Raw genomic sequence first — 25,233 nt, 5'->3', positions numbered from 1 at the left:
AACTGAAGGCACGAATCATCGACCGAAAATGTATGAATATCCCCTATCCTCTTAACAGAAGCCAAAGCAAGGAGAGTTCTTCATAGTAAGTAATTTAACACTCACACTATGCAGAGGCTCAAATGGAGTGATTTCAGCACCAAGGACAGGTCCCAAGGAGGAATAGAGGGAAGACGCGAAGGATTCAGCCTTCGAGCGCCTCTGAGAAATCTAATGACCAGGTCGTGCTGACCCACTGTCCTACCGTTTACGGGTGAATGGTGAGCTGATATCGCAGCTATATCGACCTTAATAGTGGATGGTGACAGCCTATTCTCCAAACGACGCTGGAGATACAAAAGCACAACACTAATCAGGCATTCTCGGGGGTTCTCACATTGGGAAGAACACCAGTCGACAAACAGGTTCCATTTAAGTGTGTAAGCCTGCCTGGTAGACGGCGCTCGCGCAGCAGCAATAGTGTTAGATACCTCTTGCGGTAAATCACTCACATCCTCCGTGCCCCGTCCAGAGACCACACATGGAGGTTCCACAGGTCGGGGCGTGGGTGCCATAATGTGCCCTCTTGTTGAGAAAGAAGGTCCTTCCTCAGGGGAATCTTCCAAGGAGGGGCTGTCGCGAGGAGAGAAAGTTCTGGAAACCAACTCCTGGTTGTCCAATACGGTGCCACCAACAGCACACTCTCCTCGTCCTCCCCGATTTTGCATAGGGTTTGCGCAAGGAGGCTCATCGGAGGGAACGCGTATTTGCGCATGTTTCGCGGCCAGCTGTGTGCCAATGGATCCATGCCGAGCGAGTCGTCGGCTAGTGAATAGAACAGGCGACAATGGGTCGTCTCTGGGGAAGCAAACAGATCTATCTGCGCTTTGCCGAAAAGTCTCCAAATCTGCTGAACCGCTATGGGGTGGAGCCGCCATTCGTCGTGACGCGCAGCCCGAGAGAGCGCATCCGCCTCTACATTACGCATGCCCGGAATGTAAATGGCACGAAGAGACCTCAAATTCTTCTGACTCCCAGTGAGGAGGTGACGGGCGAGATGCGACAGGTGACGCGAGCGTAAACTGCCTTGACGATTGATGTACGCCACAGTCGCAGTGTTGTCTGTGCGAACTAATACGTCTTTGCCCCGTAACTCGTTGCTGAAACGGATGAGCGCAAGATATACAGCCCACATTTCTCAGCAATTTATGTGCCAATGCAGCTGGGGTGCCGTCCAGACCCCGAAGCCGCAAGCCCATTGTACGTGGCCCCCCACCCCGTGTCCGAAGCATCTGTGCATACTATCGCATGCCTGGAGACCTGTCTCAGAGGCACACCGGCTCGGAGAAGCGCACGGTCTGACCACTGAGTGAAAGTGCGACGACTCTGCGTGCTGGAGCCCCAGACATGAAAGACAACGCTTGTGGCCATCCCGGGGGGCGATGAACACACCGCATCCAGAAACAGAACACGGACGGAAATCCATCTTTAAAAAGACGACCCCGACCGTGACACGAATGAGTGGCTGTCTTTAAAAAGACACAAAGCTCAAACGTGCTGCTCTCTTAGGGAAATCACTCTTTTGTGCGAGCTGGTGAAACACACAGGGAGAGGCAATGCACTCACTCAAACTCAAGTCCTAAAATAAGAGACAGAGAGAGAAAGAGAGAAAGGGTGGAGAAAAAACACTGCGAGCCTCCGCTGAGGTGTCTTTGCCCAACCAACTTCAGCAAGCTGAGATCTTTTTTTCTCTTAGAGACAGGATCTACGAAGATCAGTTAAGCTTCTCGTGAGCAGATGTCTGCCGGCTTCGAAGCAATAAAAGCTGATTTGGTATTATGCACCTGCGGCTTATATACGCACCTGGCGGGGCGGCGCCGGCATTATGCAAATACCTGCATGCTAAGTTCATTGGCGTTTTCATAGTTTCTCGAAGTAGATAGGTCACCCGCGAAGCGGTTCCCAATTCGTCGGTCACGATGTGACGTCGTAGTGACCGACTGAAAGGGAACCAAATAGCATATTGTTTCTTCCATTTCATCTAGACTCTTATGTGACAAAAATAAGTTTGTGTCATCAGCAAATAAAACCTTGTGTAAAGCCAGTGTGGAATTTCCAAAATCATTTATATATATTAAAAAAAGAAGAGGGCCCAAAATAGATCCCTGAGGGACTCCACAAATAATAGGTTTACTAACTGAGATTTGTTCATTAACACTTACATACTGCTGTCTACCATATAAATAATTTCTGAACCAGCTAAGGGCTAATCCTCTAACTCCATAATGGTGTAATTTTTCCAACAGAATGTCAAAATCAATTGTATCAAATGCCTTAGAAAAAAATGCCAATACCGCTATCGCCTTTATCAATAGCATCATTTATCTTTTCAATCATATTGAGTACCGCCATGCATGTGGTTTTTTTTTCCTAAAGCCATACTGAGAAGAAACAATAATATTTAATTTATCAAGGTAGCCATATAGCCTATTGTACACTACTCTCTCTAAAACCTTTGAAATTGTGGGCAAGATTGATATCGGACGATTATTGCACATATCATTTTTATCACCAGACTTGAATACTGGTATAATTCTGGCTATTTTTGTCCTTTTTGGTACAATTCCAGTAAACAAAGAGAGATTAATACAATAAGTCAATGGCTCCATGATATCAAATGCTATGGCTTTCAGAATTTTACCACAAATTTCATCTTCACCAGCAGTGTAAGAACTTCATATATTTGTAATTATTTTATCAACTTCATCACAATTAGTTGGTTTCATAAAAAAATAATTTACATAAGAGCCCCGTAAAGAACTAGTGGTCCTCCAGCACAGGTTTGAAAACCCCTGCTGTAGAGAGTATCTGTTATTGCTGAGACACAAGTGACACTAACATTAGCCATCTTATTGTCCTCAACTAGCGTTCGGATGCACGGTTCTGTGGTAAGTAGTGCAGGTTACAATAACAAGCAGAGTCTTACCGTTTTCATGCTGGGCGATGGCATCTTCGTTTACCCGAATGCGGTCCGTGAAGCTGCATCGCGTGGGGTGCTCACTCGCTGCACGCCTCGGTCGCTTGCAGACGTCTGGAGCCAGGGTGATGTGAGGCAGGCTGTACAGCACGTTGGATCTGCAAAGGCCGGGCAGCAGCTCCTCCACAGCTTCCCAATCTGGTGTGGACAGGTCTGAAAAGCATACATCGGATGAATCCGCCATTAGATCGGCAAGTAAGGCAGATTTACAGTAAACAGACAGTAAGTAAATGCTAACTTCAGCCGGCACAGACTGGTGATGCTAGCGGACTATATGCTAATACTGGGTGTTACTAGTAATAAATCGTTTTGCTTAGTAATACAATTCAATAATCATCAAGGTAAAGTATTCCTAAGATAAATGAATAAGTTATATTATATAGATAGGAAAAAGATAGTGAAAAAATAGGAGTTAGATGATAAGCTCAATGTCACTCAGTGTCACTTGTGTCTCAGCAAGAACAGATACTCTCTACAGCAGGGGTTTTCAAACCTGTGCTGGAGGACCACTAGTAATGCACCTTTAGCATGTTTCCCTTTTGTGACACACCTCATTCAGATAACTTACACACCCAGTCTTGCAGTCTCTAATAATGAGCTGAAGATTTAACACTCTGGGGTCGACTGCGGCACGGACGCCACAAACTCTTTATTTTTCAATCACTTCACAAAGAGTCTTAGATTACTCTGCTGATTTTGGACATACATATATGATTTATACATAATTTAAAACGTTAAGGTGTCTAGTTTTTTTCTGTCCACTCCTAATAAAAATAGAATGTTGTGCTTTTTGCAAAATTAGGAAAATAAACATGATGCGCGTTCTGTTCTCTGTCCCTCAGTGAAGTCCTTTCAGAAACACGTCAGAAAAAATTTACTTAACAAATACTTGTCATAGAAACACAAAAGATAAATGTCTACATAATGCTTGGAATGTCAACTTTTAAATGATGCAAGTGAAATCGAAAACAAATATTCTAAATTCGATGTAAACTGTATGAAAAGGAGGAGACGTACCGTCTTTCTCCTGCTTCCTGTTTATTTGTAATGAGCTGAGATCACCACACACCACTCCATTGAAGTGAACGAGCAGAATATCAATATGCATTACTCTCGACCCCTGCCTGCAGTCAATTCCCAATCCAGTCTCTCCATTCCTTGATATGCTGAGTTGTTTCATCCGAGTGCACCAAACATGACATCTAAATCCATATTTACTTGCTTATGTGTGTTACTAAAAGTTCTCAAGACGCGAGTGTTTTTTTATGCTTCCATCAAATAGTATTCACGACGGGCACACGAGACGCATACAAACACACGAGTCAGGAAATTTGCTTGCGTCTATGCGTATATTTCGGCACAGCAAGTTTTTACACGCAGGATCACTCACATGTCCACACATTCCTTTGTGCTGCTTTTACTATAAACATGCGAGTAATGGCGGCGGCTTTTAACAAACATTGATAATTTCGCTCATTCTTTGTTGTGTTTCTACTATAATGGTTATAAAACCACAAATAAGAGTCCAGACAACGATAGGCAGTTCTTCTTTTGAGCTTTTTACTTCGCAAAAGTAAAACTCTCGCTGGCCAACCAAACAAACCCTGTGTTAATTTTTACGATGGCCAAACAGTACTTTTAACAGAGTTTTTTTGTAGTAAAACCATGGTTTTTAAAGGTATATTTGTGAAATTAATAGAAAATATTTCAATTTAAAAAGAAAATTATATATTATGTGTGTGTGTGTGTGTATTACATTCTATTGAAACATTTTGTTATAAATTCCCAAGTAAACCTCATCATGGTTTTACTACAGAGAAAGTTACCTTCCTGTTACATTCATAAAAGGCTCATTATGTGTCTCATTATGCAAGTCTTTGTTTCATCAGCTGTTAACTCTTTCCCTGCCAGCATTTTTCATGATTTTCACAAAAGTTTAATGCCTTCCAGAAAATGCTCCTTTTTAAATATATAAACATACAATATATGAAATAAAAGAACAGACCCTCTGCTTTTAAACAAAAAAATCAGTTTCATCCTACCTTCATGTGTTCTGTTTCTATCACCTCTCAAATATGTGTAGGTTTCATCAAAAACACAAAATTTTGAGCAAAAAGCTGAGATAATTCCATTTTTGTGAAGGACTTTTGATAGAGATCAGATGCAGAGCGATCTTTAAAACATACACGGACATACAGCTGTTTGCCCTAGGGCAATACTTCCGGTTTTTATAAGTTGCAGATTGACGAGATATATTTATATATGATATATTTTATGTGAATGAGTAGGCCGAATGATTTTCACATCATTTTGAAGAAAAACTCTAGACTACTAGATTCTGTTTTGAAAAGTCTTGGGTAAACTTGTTTAGAATGAGTTTTGTGGACTTATACAGTATCAGTGCCTTAAAAAAATTATTTTTCAAAAACCACGCATAAACATTTTTCTCTCAAAAATACAAACATGTACATACATGTTGCCCATATAATATTGTAGCCCAGTTTGTTCTGAACACAGTGTTATTGGACTTTTGCCATATTTATGTTTTTAAGCAACTGAAAAAGCACAAATATCAGTGCAGGTCAAAATGTCTCCAGGGCCCTAAAAACCCCTTAGAACCCAGAGGGTTAAACCAGGTGTGTCTAATGAGGGAGACATGCAAATTGTGCAGTTATAGTGGTCCTCCAGGACAGGTTTGAAAACCCCTGCTCTACAGTTTCAATGCAGACCTCCCCGTTTCAATGGCGTGAGACTGTCAACAGTCCGGGCTCAGGACTTGATATTGAATCAGGAAATCTTCAATCTCCTCGCCAAACAAGCAATAGAGTCAGTTCCGATGCAGGAGAGAGTGAGCGGTTTTTACAGCCGGAACTTTGTCGTCCCAAAAAAAGACGGTGCTCTCAGACCGATCTTGATTTTAAGACTAATCAACAGAGCATTACACAAACATGCTTTCAAATTGATTACACTGAAACAGATCCTCGCCCACATTTGGCACAGGGACTGGTATTTCAGTGGACCTAAAGGATGCTTATTTTCACATTCAGATCGCCCCGCACCACAGGCACTTTGTGAGATTTGCATTCAAGGATGCTGCATACCAATTCAAATAAGATCTGACATCTGCTCTGAATGTGTTCAGCCATGGGTGCACCGTGCCACTGAAAGGTTTCAGAGACTTTTAGGCTTGATGGCGCCAGCCTCCCCGGTTTGCCCACTCTGCCTGCTTTGTATGCGCCGTTACAGCTATGGTTACGAGAAGAAAGTAGTCACAACAGATGTGTCATAACTGGGCTGGGGAGCCCTATGCGATGGCGTCCTGGCTTCGGGCTCCTGATCGGAGACGGAGCGTTTGTGGCATATAAACCGTCTAGAGCTCAAAGCCGTCTTTTTAGCACAGCGGAGCTTTACGACGCTGATCGGGGGACATCATGTTCTCATCCGGACGGACAACGCTATGGTGGTTTTATACATAAATCGCCATGGAGCGGTGTGCTCCAGGCCGCTGTTCAGACAGGCAGAAACGATACTGCTGTGGGCGGATCGTCATCTCCTTTCAACAAAAGCGACGCATTTACCGGGCAGTATGAATTGCGGAGCGGATATGCTTTCGAGGAACAGCATTCCCCAAGGGGAATGGAGATTAAACCCCCTATCTGTCGAGCTGGTCTGGAGTCAGTTCGGGAAAGCAGAAGTGGATCTGTTTGTGTCCGAGGAGAACACACACTGCCCCCTGTTCTTGTCGTTGACGAGCTCTCCTCTGGGCGAGAAAGTGCTGTCGTTGCCGTGGCCGAAAGCCAGCAAATACACGTTTCCCCCCTTAAAACTGCTGCTGTTAGTATTACACAAGATCAGAGAGACAAAGCAACAGTGACACACTAATGGCCCTGTATTAGCCAAACCAGCCGTGGTTCCCCAGCTGTTGGAACTGTCAACGGCTCCCCTATGGCCGATCCCGTTGAGACGAGACCTACTCTGTTAGGCGAATGGTTCAATCTGGCACCCCAGCCCCGAGAAATGGAAACTTCACGTATGGAGTGTTTGCGGGAACCACTGACAGTGCTGCGGAGTGTGGTCGATACGCTGATGTAGGCGCGTGCCCCCGATACGAGATGGTTATATGCCCTTTACTGGTCGGTATTCACTGCATGGTGCAAAGAGCCGGTGAGCTGTCCCGTGTCGGCTATTCTATCCTTTCTACAGGACAGAATGGATACGGGAAGCATGCCCTCCACCCTTAAAGTGTATGTTGCTGCCATTGCATCTTTTCATGCTGATATCGGGGGGCGCTCGGTGGGCAAACACGAGTTTATAACGAAGTTCTTACGGGGTGCATGGCGCCTCAGACCTTCTCGCCCACCCATCATGCCGTCTTGGGATCTGGCCTTGGTCTTGAAAGCGCTAACTCTTTCTCTGTTTGAGCCTATTCTAATGGAAAGTTGAAAGCTTGTTTTTGAGATTGTTGCATGTTGTTAGTATTATTTATTATTTCTCTCTCCAGAAACCACTCACATGCATTTTTGTTTATGTTAAGATTAAAAGGAGCATGTGAGCATGTTATATGCTGGTGAATGATCTCAGCTTCAGAGTGGATATTTGATGAGTTCCCTGGTTTCTGCTTTACTCCAGTTTTTAGACATTTCTCATTGTGATCGTTAATATGCATTTAAAACCCCTGTTTTGAGGAGCCGAACGATATATCTTGTTGGGATGATGCACAGTCATTTTTGTTTATTATAAGCTCAAATGAGCATGTGACGCGATATTCTTTTATGCTGATGAATGATCTCCACTTCAGCGCAGTAAGGTAAGTGACGAGCTAACTTACCTGATATCTACGTCTGTCCAGTTTTCTGACATTTCTCGTCATAAATGTTAATCTCCATGTAAATCCCTAATTTTAAATAGTTGAACCAACGTCATGTTGCCATGACACGCGTGTCCTCACTACAGTACGCGCATCTCATTTATCATTTCCTGATAACTGCTTCAATCTAGTATGCAACATTTCTCATCGTGAATGTTGTTATGCATGTAAATCTCTCGTTTTAAAAAGCTTTACCATAACTGTTGTTGTAAGGACGCGCGCTATGACCATGGCCGTAGCCAGGGTTTGAAAATTACAGAGGTCCAGGGTGCGGTGTTAAGAGTTAACAAATGCTATCCCAGGTAAAAAAAGTGCACATAAATAAAATACACTTTTTAAGTACACTTAGTAAATGTACTATTTCCGTGCACTTATTTTGTGGTTTATATTTCACATTTGTTTTTGATACTTCTTAAAATTAAGTTAAGAACATCTAAGTGTTATTTTGAGACATCATTTATTTCAATAAAAATCTAGTTGGTACTGGTATTCTTACTTTTTCAGGTAAACTGAAGTACTGCTCAAGTAGAACTTTACTTTGAATAAGTATATTTGTAGCATAACTTTACATAACTTACAAATGTACTTGCTAGTATTGAAGTGGTTTAAGTACATTGAAGCATACTTTTTTTTTACCTGGGATCTAAAATATTCTGTCTTAACCTTTTACACTTTGGGTACACACTCTGTTTTGGGGGATGGACGGGGACTGCTGGATTATTTATTACTTTTTCATCCAACGTTTATTTTTGTAATCATTTTAATAAGCAATATTATATAATAAAAAACGTTACAAGATTTTAAACAAGAACTTGTTTAATGCTCTTATTGTTTTCAGCATGACTTTGTTAAAGGTTAACTTCTAAATTAAATGAAATAACAGAATTCTTAATGCTTATGTTTTGTTGAGATTAGCTTTACCGCTTTACGCTACGTGTTTTAACATATATGGCATATTTTATTTAAACCCAGTTCTTCTACATCTTTGTACCAGAGTTTTTTTCTGTTTCTCGATAGTGTTGTTGATACTGTTGATACTCTTACAGACACAATAATGATGATTACTGCTTTTCTCTTACCGAATGTAATATCAGCAATAATCTGCTCACTCTGAATGATGCGTCTTATTTGATAACTTTCAGTTTCCATGTTGCCAGATATTAGTACGAAAAACAAGCAAAAATAATTGGCCTTAAAAAACAAAGTTCGTCCAAACCTTGTATTCCAGAAATAAATCGCTAATACTAACCTACACCTAACAATCACTTTATAGATAATGTCAAAGTCAAAGAAAATGTCTAAAGAGGATTTTTAACAATGGGATCTGGCAACACTGCAAATTCTGTACCCGCGCCGGCGCAGCTTAAGCCAATCTTCGTCATTTTACATTAAACTATACAGTAAAGTGTCCAAACTTAATTGTATATGCGGATTCGTTTTGAAAAACGAATTAGTCATTCACAGAACTTCACATTTTATTTTTTTATATGAAAAAATTACAGCGCTCCGGACCTCTGTGACCTCATAGCTGGCTACGGCCATGGCTACGACACAGCCATTACGGCATTGTTTCGGCTTCTTGTTCACAGAGAGTGTTTTCCGTGTATCTTACTAGGTCCCCTTTCCGACAATGATCTCAGAAGATTTACTGGATGTGTTTGCGTTCACACAGAAGCTTTTTATGGGTATTTTCTGGGACCAAAGGTCTGTGTGAATGAGGTTTTAATGTGTGTGCTGCGTGTGCTGAACGTTTCTGCCCCTTTAAATCCGTTGGAGTGGAGGGAGTTACCATGGAAACGAGGCGACCAGGAACTGAATTCGACAAAGCTCAAATTACAAAAATAATACACACAACAACTGTGGTTCACACATAATTGATATGCTTTTGTTGAACATTTACCTCATTGAAATGGCTTGTGTCTTCGAGAAAAGTCTGTTAGCATCTCACTAAATCTATAGCTTTTGCTCTTGTTAATGAAAGTTTGGGCGATTTAGAACATCTAAATGTGTAGATGAGAGGTTTAAAGAGCTTTGTATAAGGTGTAGGGGTGGCACGGTTTTATGAAAAAATAAGTTCATGTAGATGGCAATACAAATTCTCTTTTTTTGCCAAATAAATTTAAAGCATGTTAAAATCATTAATGTCTTCCCTCTTGCTGTATCAAAATCTCACCTGGCTTTCCTCAGATATGGTCCCAATAATGTGCTTAAAGTCAAATTCAGTTGCATGATTACATGATATAACTTTTTTAATACTGTATCCTAAATTATGGATAATTAACTCTTTCACCACCAGCGATTTTTAAAAAAGTTGCCAGCCAGCGCCAACGTTTTTCATGATTTTCACAAAAGTTTAATGCTTTCCAGAAAATGTTCTTCTTCAAATATATAAACATACAATATACCAAATGAAAGAACAGACACTCTGCTTTCAAACAAAAAAAAGTTTCATCCTACCTTCAGTAGTTCTTTTGTAATCAGCTTTTGAATATGGGTAGGTTTCTGCAAAAACACCAAATTTTTTTTTTAGCAAAAAGCAGAGATAATTCCATTTTTGTGACGGAGTTTTCATAGAGATCCCATTCAGAGCGATCTTTAAAACAGACACAGACATGCAGCAGCTTGCCATAGGGCAATACTTCCGGTTTTAAAAATATTGCGGAAAGACGGAAATAATCATCATTGGCGGGGAAGCGTTTTCTCTTGATTGACGAGATATCTCGTCAATGGCGGGGAGTTAATACATTAGTAAGATAATACATTTCTGGAGTGTTAAAAATTAAAAGAAAAAATAACAACAAGAACCGTACTGAACCGAGAACCGTGACCATAAAACCGTGATAGGAACCGAACCGAGGGTTTTGTGAACTGTGCCACCCCTAATAAGGTGTCAATGCATTATTGGAAGTAGTTTAGGGCTCACTCACATTATCCAAACCAAACCATGCCCCAGCGCGATTGTCACCCCTCCCTACTCCCCCAGGTGCACGTACTCACACTGTACTTTTTATCGATTCGGGTCCGGGCGCGCTTTCGTCATTAAGATGCGATTGTTTTGAAAAAAGCAGGAAGTGAAGCTCTCTCTCAACACTGGAACCCACCGTAAGGATAAGTCTGTGTTTTTTATTCTGAGTCGTTTGGTGCGCGATTAGAGACAGCCCTCTCATATGTCATCATATTGCTTAGTTGATCTGTCACGTGTGCAGCTCGGACATTCACGCTGCTTGCATCAAAAGGTATTTACAGAGGCAGATGAAGGTGAGTGGTTTGGATAGTGTGAGTGCGCCCTTAATTTGTTTAGCCTAAAATGTGTGATGTACTGTTTAGAGGTCGACCGATATGTTTTTTTCACTGGCCGAGGCAGATTCCAATATTTAGAAATCAAGGCAGCCGATGGCCGATATGTTTAGCCAATTTTCTATATGTACATAATAATCAAAATGTCCTCATCATTAGCAGATATTTAAATTTAAAAATTTCAATATTTAAGCCAAAATATTTTTAAAAATTATTACTGGTCTTTCTGAAGAGTTTTAGAACCTCCTCCGCACCATGCATTTATCAGACTGATCTTTGATCAGTTTTTTTACCATGGCTTTTATTGCTTTGTAGACCTAATAAATTATTTAATCATCATAAAGTTATAATAGTAGTATAGAGACCGCACTCAAGTACAGAGACTGTGTTAAAGTACCGAAAAAATACAACAGGCCATGACAAACAAAACAAGACAAACGTTTTGGGCTTAGCCTATCATCAGTGTCGCAACTTTGAAACACGTCATAAGACGCTAATGTTTGGATTGGTAGGATGTTCTATTGGACATGTTCACGTAATATTTATGACAGTAGCCAATTGTTGGTTGCCAGTTATTATCAGGGGGAAAGCTAGCCGAGGTGATAGAGGGGCGGCGACAGGGCAGCAAAGGGGTACCACCAGCAGAGAACCACAACCACATCACTTTTGTCACGGAAGAAGGGGGAAGAAGAATCCTTAGGCCAAAAGAAATAGTTAGGCCATTTTCCTCTGACCAGGAGTGGAATATGAGAGTGGATCTCGACAGGCAGCTCCGTTTCCCGGTCGAGATTACTACTACATCCCTCCGCCCCGACATAGTGGTGTGGTCTACCAAGGCAAAGGCCGTGCTCATCATTGAGCTCACAGTACCAGCAGAGGAGGGTATGGAGGCCGCCTATGAGCGTAAGAAGGCCAAGTACTCAGAGTTGACTGCTGAGTGCCGGGAGGGTGGCTGGAAAACCTCCATCTATCCAGTGGAGGTTGGATGCCGAGGCTACGTGGGGCTGTCAACTACACGCCTTCTGAGGGATGTAGGAGTGACCGGAGGGAACCTAAAGAAGGCAACCAAAGACATAGCAGAGGAGGCAGAGAAGGGGAGCTTTTAGCTCTGGCTGAGGAGGAATGACAAGAGCTGGGGAACAACTAACCCCGATAACAGCCACAGAGGGTGATACCAGTCAGTTGCAGGGGGTGACAGGGAGACGTCCCTGCCACTGCTCCGCCACCAGGAGACGTTCCAGGATTAAAGGGGCGAAACGTCGATGAGTGGTGGTTCCTGGCTGATGACCCTGCAGCTGACCCATGGGCACCGGAGGAGGTGCGACCGGCAGCAATGCCTGGCAGGTGTTCCATCTACCTGTACATTTCACTATTGGACATGTTCACGTAATATCTATGACAGTAGCCAATTGTTGGTTGCCAGTTATTATCAGGGGGTCCTTATCTTCACATACAGAGTGATTGGTCCAGGAACCTATAAGAGGCATTAGCACCTTATGGCGTGTTTCAAAGTTGCGACACTGATGATGGGCTAGGCCCGAAACATTTGTCTTGTTTTGTTTGTCATTGTGCGATCCCGCTATTCAGCGTCTTTTGGGCTAACATAGGGACGGAGCTTGGAAAACCATGGCGGCGAATAATTGTCCGATGTAAATTGTAAATAATAAACAGTAATGGGCCGAGAACTGATCCTTGTGGAACACCTTGATCTAATATGACAGTGGGAGATTTATAGTTGTGCATACTGATATAAAATTTTCTGTCTGTCAGATAGGAAGAAAACCAGGAGAGCGCAGCTCCTGAGATACCAATTTCTGAGAGGCGCTTCAGTAAACGTTTATGACAGACAGTATCAAAAGCTGAGCTAAGGTCAAGTAATAAAAGTATGGAGAGGTTACCCGAGTCACCAGAGAGTAAGAGGTCATTAATAACCCTTACTAATGGAGTTTCAGTGCCTGGACTCGTTTGTTTACAATGTTAAAGAGTGCTTTTGGTCTGTTGTTTGCATTATTAATAATTTTAGAAATATAGGAAGAGTGAGCCGTGTTCAAGGTGGTTTTATAATGCTCAATATGGTCAGAAAATGCTTGAAAATGTATAGTTAGACCGGTTTTCCTAAAGAGGCATTCAAGTTATCTCCCTCTTGCTTTCATAGCAAGTAGCTCAGCATTAAAGGCAGAGTAGGCAGGTTTAGATCTAAAAAAAGTCTAAAACACTTTTTTCCAAAATTGTTTAAACTGTCTTTATATACCAATACATAAGTAAAATGTAAGTACTCTGAAAAACAAAGTATAAAAATCGAGGGTCTGTTGACCTCTCATGACCAGCTAATTATTTCCATTCACTCCACCCCCTCCCTTCTGGGTTTCTTCTAAAGCCCCGCCCCCGAAACACATGAACGCGCGACGCCGACCAGCTCTGCTGGGAGAAGCATTTAGCAGAGAGGAAGGAGCACGGTGCATGTAGTATCATCATGTCAGAATCACATGTAGTAATACACTTAACTTTATCACTATAAATATAAACAAATAGGATGGCTTTTAGTACTCACTATTAAAGGGCGTGTTGCAGGTTAACCACCACTGTCGATTAATAGGTACATAAGTCACTCAAGATAAGTATATCATTTTTAAAATGTCTCAAAAATCGTCTTAAAGACCATTTTTATGTTTTTGGTATTAACGGTTATTTTACGCAATTCGGCGATGACGTCACGTTGGGGAGAAGTGGAGAAAGCCTCAGCCAGAGCCATACAGATAGATGAGACATTTATTGCCGTTTAATACTTCCGTATATAACATGGAAATGATATATACATAATAGGAAATATATAATGTGGTATACTGCAAAGTTACCACGCTAATTATTATTTATGATATATGTGGAGATAAATAAAACTTCGCAAATCTGCTGATTTGATCCATTCATGTCCTGACCATCATGCAGGCTAGATATTTTTAAATATCCTTAATCCACACTTACTAGTCTATCAAATAAAATCTAAAATAAAGTGTTTTGTGAAATAAAAGGATGCTTTGATATATTGTTTATGCGATCATAACGTATCACACAATCATTTTATACGCAAAAGCAGTGGTAAGCAGCTGCAGCGCACTCGAATCTGACCGCTAGGGCTGCAACGATTCATCGAGTTACTCGATTAACTCGATTCAAAAAATTCCTCGAGGCAAAAATTCTGCCTCGAAGCCTCGTTAAATTCCTATGACGCGCACTACACGCGCCGAGATCTGATTCACACGGACCGTTGTTCAATGTTCAGGAAGCACATTATAGCGCGTGATACATTTTGAATTTAGTTGGCGCGATGGCGGAGAGTAAATATGTCCATAAACGGCAGAGAGAGAGAGAGAATGTCTAAAGTTTGGGATCATTATTCTTAGCATTACATTACATTCAGCATCTGAACCGAAAACATCCACTGCTGTGTCACCAAGCGTCTCTGAAACAAGGTAACGTAGCTTCCGCTGATTTTAATCCCATACTGTATTTGTAGCGATGTCGTTATGCGGTTTGACTAGATATGATGTGTAGCTTTGATGTTTTTAAGTACTAAACGTATTCACGTTCAATTGCAAGAGAGTAGCTTAAAAAAGAACCCCTTCACAGACACGCATGCACCCTTGTCTCTCTCACGCGAGTCAGACCGATCGCGCAATGCATCACATATGCTTAAACTTTTATGTAGCCACGCAACAATAATTTCAGCTGCATGCATTTGCTGTATACAGCGGGACGTGATGTTGTGATTTTTCGAACGGATTCTTAACCTAAAATGCACCGCAATGCAAGTGATGCAAACCCAATGCAGCGTTCTATTGAAAATAAATGTATGTATTTCTGCCGTAACAAAATGCAATGAAGCAACTGAACGTCTGACTGGGGTTTCACTCTTCCTCATGCACAGCACGCGTGCATGTGTGTTTGTGTGTGCGCACGTGCACACACACACACAGGTTGTTACCATAGCAAATAGGCTCACCCCAGAAATGATATATTATTTGTTAGTAATGGTAAATGCTGCAGGTGTAGAAATGTACATAAACCAGATATTTACTTTGATGTCAGGGCTAGATTACAGCATGAAACCTGTTGTGCATATTAATAAAATAAAAAGTGCTTAATTGTTGGCACTGGCACTTATAAACACTAAATGGGTAAAAATGGAAATAAATAGGCTTATTTTTTGCAGCCAAATGCCAATACCTCTGTTTTGTTTTAGAAATAAAAGCCAAATGCTTCAACATTTTACAGCCATGTCATTTTTGTTATGCATAATTTGTTTTGGTTATTTAAAAACACACACAAAAATGTTATCCGATTACTCGATTAATCGATCGATTCAGTGCTAGATTAATCGATTGCAAAAAGAATCGATAGCTGCAGCCCTACTGACCGCATACATACTGTAATAAACAGGCGTTCAGCTGCTTTTTACATCAAAAGACGACAGGCTATGCCATTTGAGGAGGAACCGCTCATTGACCACCGGATTTTTATAAATCCTGTACATGGTTGGACCTGCCGAACGGGTTGAGCACTTTTATATACGTTGTTGAGCAGAGAGGCTGCACAGTTTGTCTGCGGGAAGCGGCCGCAAATGATGTCCAAACGGTGTTGCTAATATAACTCGAAATATATAACTATTATCATCAGACCGGCCCACCGAGAAAGTCCCGACTCTCCCGATTGCCACTCCGCTACTGGCTGGTCGACCCCGCAAACAGATGTGAAGTGCCTCACTCAGCTTCCAGGATTGCCTGAATTTGTTTGTGCTGAAGATAGCAGAGAGGCTGCACAGTTTGTCTGCGGGAAGCGGCCGCAAATGACGCCGCCAGAAGGTGTTGCTAATATAACTCAAAATATATAACTATTATCATCAGACCGGCCCACCAGGAAAGTCCCGACTCTCCCGATTGCCACTCCGCTACTGGCTGGTCGACCCCGCAAACAGATGTGAAGTGCCTCACTCAGCTTCCAGGATTGCCTGAATTTGTTTGTGCTGAAGATAGCAGAGAGGCTGCACAGTTTGTCTGCGGGAAGCGGCCGCAAATGACGCCGCCAGAAGGTGTTGCTAATATAACTCAAAATATATAACTATTATCATCAGACCGGCCCACCGAGAAAGTCCCAACTCTCCCGATTGCCACTCCGTTACTGGCTGGTCGACCCCGCAAACAGATGTGAAGTGCCTCACTCAGCTTCCAGGATTGCCTGAATTTGTTTGTGCTGAAGATAGCAGAGAGGCTGCACAGTTTGTCTGCGGGAAGCGGCCGCAAATGACGCCGCCAGAAGGTGTTGCTAATATAACTCAAAATATATAACTATTATCATCAGACCGGCCCACCGAGAAAGTCCCGACTCTCCCGATTGCCACTCCGTTACTGGCTGGTCGACCCCGCAAACAGATGTGAAGTGCCTCACTCAGCTTCCAGGATTGCCTGAATTTGTTTGTGCTGAAGATAGCATACACCCATTTCAGGCAGGATCATGGTCCCCCTCAAGCCAGCACAAATTTGTGGAAAATGTAACCTGCCACACGCCCTTTAAGCTAGCATACCGATACTGGTAAGGTTTAAAATATATTTTGTTTGATTCGGTAACAAACAAGCTAGTTATATTTACAAGGCAAAGCTAAAAAAAATTTCATTACCATCAGTTACACTGTGATGAAGGTGAATTTCATGGAAGATTCATAACATATAAGGTGTTTTGCATGGAAGAGTTTCCGTGATGAAAGCATTTTGACTCTGATGAGGACTACACTGCGGAGACAATACCACTACCGCATCGTCAACTCAGGGAAAAGCCATGCGATATTTACTCTTGTTTGATTTCTTCGTTTATTCCTTTTTTGGCCTTGTTTGCCTTCGCTGAGTGCATATGCAGGTACTGTGAGTTCTGAATGCTCTTTCTCTGCCGTACTTTTGCTCTTCCTTGAGTCCCTTGTGCACGTTTAAATTAGGGCTGTGTATCGCCAACAATTTCCCGATACGATACGTATCCCGATACGTGGGTCCCGATACGATGCACATCACGATACAAGACTGTTTTGAATTATATTTTTGTTCAGAATTTAATAACATTATTTTTATTATAATTATCTGTTTATTGTACATTGAATAAGTAGTGTTGTAACAGTTCTGTTTTTGCCATTCATTCATTTATAAGCTTCTGGGGTAACTCATAGAAATACTTAAAATCCCAGAATTAATACTTAAATTATGTTTTTTAAAAGTAGTTTTACAAAGATGGTGCCTTACTCTAGGCATTATATTTGTCTCTCATTATTCTATATCTATGAATATATCTATAAACATGCAGTCAGAGTTAATACTATTTAATAGAAATCAGATTATTAATGTAACAGCTATAGTTTGAAGTAGCTCTGTATCTCTTCTCTAGACGGACACTTTTCACATGCAAATCTTTGTCGTGTTTCTTCTCTAATCCGTTAGTACTGTTTTATAAGAGAGTGGCTAATAAAGCCCTTTGCAGTAGTAAAGGCTAAGATATCTGCGCTTTCATACTGAATTCGTTGATTTTAAATACCCCGCGCGAGAGAGAGAGAGTGAGAGCGAGCGAGCAAGTACATGGCTCGCTATGAAGACACATGCACCAGCGAGACAGACACACAAAGTGAAAGTATACCCCGCTAACTCCAGAGGTGGGTAGTAACGAGTTACATTTACTTCGTTACATTTACTTGAGTACATTTTTTGGGTAACTAGTACTTTTAGAGTAAATTGTAAATTTAAGGATGGGTACTTTTTACTCTTACTCAAGTACATTTCTAATGAAAAAACTGTACTTTTACTTCGCTACATTCGGTGGCCTTACTACGTTACTTTCAAATGGTAATAATTAATGAATATATTTTATTTTTTAAGTTTATATGGATTGCTCGAAAGTCTCGCGAGACGTTAGAGAGGCTGCGTGCGTTGCGAGGGGTGGCTACGTTTCACCCTTTAGCGCGCGTAGATGAAAGAAGATGACTGAAGCGGAGGATGACTTATGCAAGCTATCGGAGGCAGATCACGCGTGGGCTCAAGCTTGGTCTATGTTTACACTACAAAAGGTCAAAAAGAATAGTTTCATAATGCGATGTATGCTTTGTGCACCAAAACGAACTGACATCTCAGCGTACAGGAATTCAAGCTCCAACCTGAAACAACACGGCGGTACGTGTCACTTTGTGCAGTGCCTTATTATAATATAATTTCATGCACTGTTTTTGTCATATGCGCTCTTGTGCAAGCAATGAAAATCACTCTAACCTTACAAACAACAAACGTTCACATCTGCACATTTCCATATCATTTCCTCATAAAACTAAACAAATTGAACAGCATGTTAAGTCTTGCATTAATATAATACGTGAGAACCGGGGCAAAAGTAACGCTGGACGAAAGAAACAAAGCGATTTTCTCAGAGGACTGATAACATTTGAATCCCAAACTATGACAGCATCTTTGCAACCCTTGACAGAGCTGACAAATATCGCGTTATTTACTCACCATTTTCCGGGTGTAGATCCAGAAAGGTGTTTTCAACCATAAGTAAATTCCAAAAGCGGTCATTGTTTTCTTATAAAGCGTTATGTTTCTCGTTTTATCAATCTACAGGTTATTTAGTGCTCTAACTAACACATCCTGAAGTTTGACTTCTCAAGAGTTTTTCAAAATAAAAGTAAATCTGGTTTAAATGTGAGGAGATCCTGTCAGGACGAAAGTAACACTTACTTTTGTACCATTTATATTATTCTAATTTAATTTAATTTAATTTTCATAGTGTTCAAACTGTTGAATTTAAGTTTGTACTGTTGGTTGCTTTTGAAACATTTGATAAAACTGAAATTTAAAATGAAAATATAATTTCATTATTTTTTACAAAGATAAATTACAAAATATGTTTGCAGTTACATATTAAAGAGGTCATAGTCATGTATAGTTAATAAAAACAAGTGTAACACGAAAATCTACATTGTTTTGTTGTGTTAAAAAAGTAACAATTCACCACTTATGTTCAAAGTGAAATTATACTAGTCATTTTACATTTGTTCAAAATTCCACCTGGTATTGATAGACCACACTTGTGAGTTACTGACCACAGCAAAAATATATCTCTGTCTGAAACATTATCTTTAAAAATTTAAAAAAACTTTTAAAAAAATCTGAAAAATTTCTCCCCTACACATAACCGGACACCTTACTTAAATGTAGAAAATACATACGAATAAAAACTTTATTAATAAAATAAAAATAAAAGAATAAAGTATGTTTTTAAAGAAACATGTTTTATATATTATAATAAATGTAGAGTTGATTTGCAAAAACAGAAAAGTTCCATTTGAAATTCTAAAATAAGCATTTTATCAAGCTCCTTATGTTCATTAATTGCAAATTAATGACGATGAATATATGATATAAAAACATGATAACAAACAGCACACACATTCTTTTTTGCTTACTGTAAGCTTGTCTAAAGGCAGATCCAGCCAAATTTTGTTGTGAACGTGAAAATAAAGACACAGTTAACTGTCAGAAAACAGTCAGTGTTTGTTTAAGATTTTTTTTTAATGACACGTTATGTGATGTTGGAGGAATGAGATAGACTGCTTTACTTTAACCTAGGTTTATAAGTAGTATATAAGCAGAACAATGAGACTTTTAAGGAGAGGTTTGTGAAAGCCCTCCAAGTAGTCTGAAATTCAGGGATTTTACGCTTCTTTTCAATCAGATTGGAAGTAACGAGTAACTAAATACTTAAGTAGTTTTTTCATCTAATACTTTTTTACTCTAACTCAAGTAAATAATTAGATTGTTACTTTTACTTTTACTTGAGTAAATTTTTGTATAAGTACTTGTACTTTTACTTGAGTACAGATTTTGGGTACTCTACCCACCTCTGGCTAACTCTACTGTATGTAGCCTACTCCACGGACACATGCGTCCTTTCCATAAGGAACACGGATCAACAGCGATTCGTCACGTTACTTTCAAACGTGTATCCGAATCGATACGGAAGGTGCTGTATCGATGCGCGCATCGTCAGGCGTCCATGACGATGTATCGTCGTATCGATATTTTGAACACAGCACTAGTTTAAATAAATCGTGTTTGCGCATGTGTGGGCAGATCCTGTAGCAACAGGATTGGTAGCCATGGACGCGAGAGAGAGTGATAGTCGTGCAAGCCAATTGTTTCGTCCCAAATGGAAATAAATAGCTGTGTTTAAACTGTCGTGAAAGGTCTACAGACACTCAAGTTTTATACTCTTTATCAGAGTACTTACATTTTACTTATGTATTGGTATATAAAGACAGTTTAAACAAATTTGTAAAAAAGTTTTTTAGATAATTCCTGCCTATCCTGTCTTTAAACCACGGCGAGGAGTGTGATAAAAAACAGACCTAGTCCTAATTGGAGCATTCTCATCTAAAACATCATCGATGGCAAGATGGTACAGATCAGATATCTCAGATGGACAGGTGAAATTAAAGACATCAGAAACAGCAGACGAAGCAATAGATGTAGCAAATGCATTAGTATCAATAGCACTGATCTTATGATAAGATATGGTTATATTGTCAATACATTTGGTAGGACAAGATGATGTGAAATCAAAAGTAATAAGCTTATGATCTGAGATTGGGGTAACCAGCCCATTGACTGAAATATCATTCAGACCAGATGTATAAACTAAGTCAAGTGTGTGGCCATGAACATGAGTTGAGAAATTCATTTTTTCATATGTGTTTGTGTTGTGTCGTGAATGTGAAAATTAACTTCCACCTCCTCTGTCAACTCTAGCCACTGAAAAGAAATAAGCAGAGAAATCAGGTCAGTTAGAAAAGCTGATCAGTGTGACGTGGAATTGATCGAGGTCATTACTAATCATGAGCTCTCCAACTTGAGACCGCGGCCACATAATACGTGTATTTCAGTGAGTTTTCATAACAAGTTACAGCAAGGATGGCTAAACGTCAACCGTACCGTATTCAGGCCATTGTTTTTGTCGAGAGACATCATTCCTATTAAACGAGGTAATCATAACAGTCACTACATGTTTGGATGTTCAGAAGAACGCTGGATTTGAAGAGAGACTGCTATTAAAAAGCAATGCTCCTCCATAAATAGAGTAAAACACTTTAGTCCTATGTGTCACAGTGGCGGCCGGTGACTTTTCTTCCGAGGCACGTGAATTTACGCGAATTCATGCTGCACATGCGTTGAAAGGGTTTATGATAAAAGACACGCGTGTGTGTGAGTAAAACATTTTAGTACTCTGTGTCACTATCAGCAGTGGTGTAGTGGTGTCTGGAGAAGTGGGTATACTCTTAATTTATGCCCCCAGTAGAAGTGGGTATACTCTTAATGTCATCTTCCACAGTTAAGAATTTAAGCGTGATGTTCGACAGCAATCGATCTTTTGATAGTCATATCGCCAACGTCTGCCGCACAGCATTCTTCCATCTTAGAAATATATCAAAAATACGCCATATGCTGTCTGCATCAGATGCAGAAAAGCTTATCCATGCTTTTATGACCTCTAGAATAGACTATTGTAACTCGTTACTCGGGGGATGCCATGCAAATCAGGTAAACAAGCTACAGCTGGTTCAAAACGCCGCCGCAAGAGTGCTTACTCGATCTAAAAAGTATGACCACATCAGTCCAATTCTGGCATCTTTACACTGTGTGATAGAGTCGAGCATACCAGCTCGCTTTCTAGGGAACAATGTGAGTTCGTGTGGGATTGAAAAAAATGATGGCGCACCCGCAGATGTTCTTTTGAATAGGTGGAATTTATTTACAGTGCCAAAAGAGTTCTCCACAGTGAAGAATATATACACGTGCTGATCAAATGACCAAAAAAAATCCAAAGTACCAAAAAAATAAAAAAATGTAGAAAAATAATCCCACACAGATATATATTTACAGATAATGAGACAGGTATCCACCATATACCAAAAGAGGTTTGCTTTTTGCTTGAGGCTCCACAATAGCACTCTCGCCCTGACTTGGTAAACAAGCACCACCTTTAGGTTTGACCTCAGCTTATATAGGCCAAGCCCCGCCCCTTTTTGGGCCATACCACTTTTGGGTAAGTATTAGTATAACATTTCATATCTCCACAAGTACCCCATTTACTTGCCAATTATAATTCATTAAACATTTCACACACATATATATTCATATCATATATATATATTGACACAATCCATTAACACATAACACATAACACAAATCTTCCCATATAAATAAACCTAGGAATTCCCACTCAAAATAAGACAGTGGTTTTTCCCGATTTGGGTCAAACTGCGCCGACGCAATCCAACCTGTGACGTCATTATCGGCCGCCGCTCGTTCACTCGGTTTGGCCAACGCAGCGTGCCCCATCAGGAAACGTATACATATACAAACAACACAAAAAGGACAAGACAACTGCAGTGTGAGTGTATGCAACGACCAGTAACGGAAATATCTATGAATGGGGAGTGAAGTAAATGAGAGAATGTCTAGGTGTTATCAGAATCGCGTGTGTACCCGCTCCTCTGATAGCGCAACGAAGGAAGGAACAAGGTAAGTAAATGTGTATGTATGTGTGCATGTGTTCATGTGCTGCTTCCCCAGCGGTGGCAGTTAATGTGACTTCTTCACACACTGGCTACCAGTTAAATATCGCATACAATTTAAAATATTACTAATCACCTACAAAGCCATAAATGGCCTAGCGCCCTCGTATATTAAAAAACTACTATCAGAATACAATCCATCACGTAAACTACGCTCACAAAATTCTGGTCACTTTATTATCTCTAGAATATCAAAAGTGTCTAAAGGTGGTAGATCCTTTTCCTACTTAGCCCCTAAGCTCTGGAATTATTTACCAAATAATGTTCGAGTATCAGACACAGTCGATCAATTTAAATCTAAACTTAAGACATTCTTCTTTAACAAAGCATTCACATAAAATGTCCAGTAAATGTACTTTTCCCACAGTAGTTATTTTGTCTAGAGCAAAGTACTCACATACCTCATACTGTCTGTAACCGAGCTGACTTAAACCACTATAATGTATGACACTTGCATTACATGCGAATGGCCCCTACGCTAATAGAACTCTGTATTTGTCTCCCTGTCTCGTCCTCGACCCCGAGGACAATGAGACAAACAGACCCAGTTCCTGTTGCTGTGAAGGTCATCGCACTGATCTACTGGCTGTCCTTCAACGTGATGACCAGCCGATGCCCGACCAACGACCACCGGCTAAACCAGTTTGATCCGCTTACCCGTCTCCTATCCCATATAATATATATTAATTCCTCCCAAGGGTTTTTGTCCTTCTAGGAGTTTTTCCCATTGGGTTTTTTCCTAGGGGGTTTTTTCGTCCCAGGGAGAGTCAGCCAACTTTGGCTTAACTTAGCACTTTACTGTATATGTTACATTATTAATATGCTCCCTTGTACGGTTTAACCTTAGCCGCTATCTCTACTTCTTATATTATCTATTGATTTTCTGTGTTATCCTCTACATCTTCTCATGTAAAGCTGCTTTGCAACAATTAACACTTGTGAAAAGCGCTCTATAAATAAAATTTAATTGAACTGAATTGAATTAATGTATGCCCCCAGTAGAAGTGGGTATACCCCCAGCCATCAAATAAAGAGGTGGGTATACTCCGTATACCTGTGTATACCCTGCACTACACCACTGACTATCAGTGGCGGCCAGGACTTCTCTTCAGAGGGACGCGATTCACGCGATTTCATGCTGCACACGCATCAAAAGGGTTTATGATAGAAGACACGCATGTGTGTGTGAGTAAAACACTTTAGTACTATGTGTCACTATCAGTTTGGGCCGGGACTTCTCTTTAGAGGGACGCGATTCACACGAGTTCATGATGCACACGCGTCGAATGTGATAAAAGACACGTGTGTGTTTGTGCGTTTGTTACACGCGCACCGAAAGGGTTTACGATAAAAGACACGTGTGTGTGTGTGTGTGTGTGTGTGTGTGTTTTTTGTGCGTGGGTTTACGATAAAAGACATGCGTGTGTGTGTGTGTATATATGATCAAATATGTGTGTGTAAGAAAGACACTGTGTCTTAAGACACTCACTAACATTAAACTGATTACACATGAGATTAAATAAGTATTGAAAGTTAGTTTGACTACGAAAAACTGTTATCCAATCATAGCAGTGGGCGTTTACTTCCAAGTCGTCAATGCGCCCCGCCCATTAAAACTGATCATTTCTCTAACCAGCCTTAAAACCAGGGTACAAAATGGCCTATTACTTATTGCTTTTGATGTTTTTGGATGTAAAAACCATGCAAACGTCATGAGTAGACCTCAGACTACAGTATAAAACAATAAAAACGACAGAGGAAGAGCGCATTTAAAGTCACCAAGCAAGATTACCTTGGATGATAAAGCACAGGCTAGTGTTAACAGTTTACTAAGTTCAGAGAAAAAATCGTTTTGATGTTTGGGTGGTCTGTAAATTAGGATGATTGTTAGGGGACTTTTCAGGGAAACCTTCAAAACCATATATTCAAAAGTCTTATGAAAGTCCAGTTGAGTAAGTGATATGGAAATGACAGCAAAGCCACCCCCTCTAGCTGATGAACGCGGCTTAGACAAGTGCTGGTATCCATTTGGTGTTAGTAAATTAAGATGCATGAAATCATTAGGTGTTTGCCAGGTCTCAGTAAAAAATATCATATCCAGGTTTGTGTCGATAATAAGTTCATTTAGATAGGGCCTTTTGGCCAAAATAAAGCGACAGTTCAACAGAGCAAAGTGACAATGCATGCTGAGACAAAAAAGTACCTTTTGCCCCCCTGTGAATTGTGCAGCGATTACAACCTTTACACAAACTTAGTGGATAGTGATATTGAGAATATTCTATCTGGAAATGAAGGCACATATTATGGCAATGAGGAACAGAGAATACTATCCCAACTGAGTAAGAAACAGACATCATTTGGAAACTAGCTGATAAAGGAGGGGGCATTGTCTTAATG

The 25,233-nt window shown here is 40.5% G+C and overlaps 1 protein-coding gene across 1 annotated transcript in view; it reads right to left on the bottom strand.

The window, feature by feature from the left end:
* Window positions 1-25,233, bottom strand: part of LOC141368897 (uncharacterized) — a 211,982-nt gene that overhangs the window by 25,590 nt on the left and 161,159 nt on the right. Inside the window, exon 2 of the mRNA XM_073873691.1 lies at window positions 2,966-3,169. Within this exon, the coding sequence (XP_073729792.1) occupies window positions 2,966-3,169 (204 nt within the window). The remainder of the gene's footprint in view (window positions 1-2,965; window positions 3,170-25,233) is intronic.

This window comes from Misgurnus anguillicaudatus, chromosome 12 (assembly GCF_027580225.2).
Source record: "Misgurnus anguillicaudatus chromosome 12, ASM2758022v2, whole genome shotgun sequence".
Taxonomy (NCBI): Eukaryota; Metazoa; Chordata; class Actinopteri; order Cypriniformes; family Cobitidae; genus Misgurnus; species Misgurnus anguillicaudatus.
This window is presented reverse-complemented; position numbering and strand designations above follow the sequence as displayed.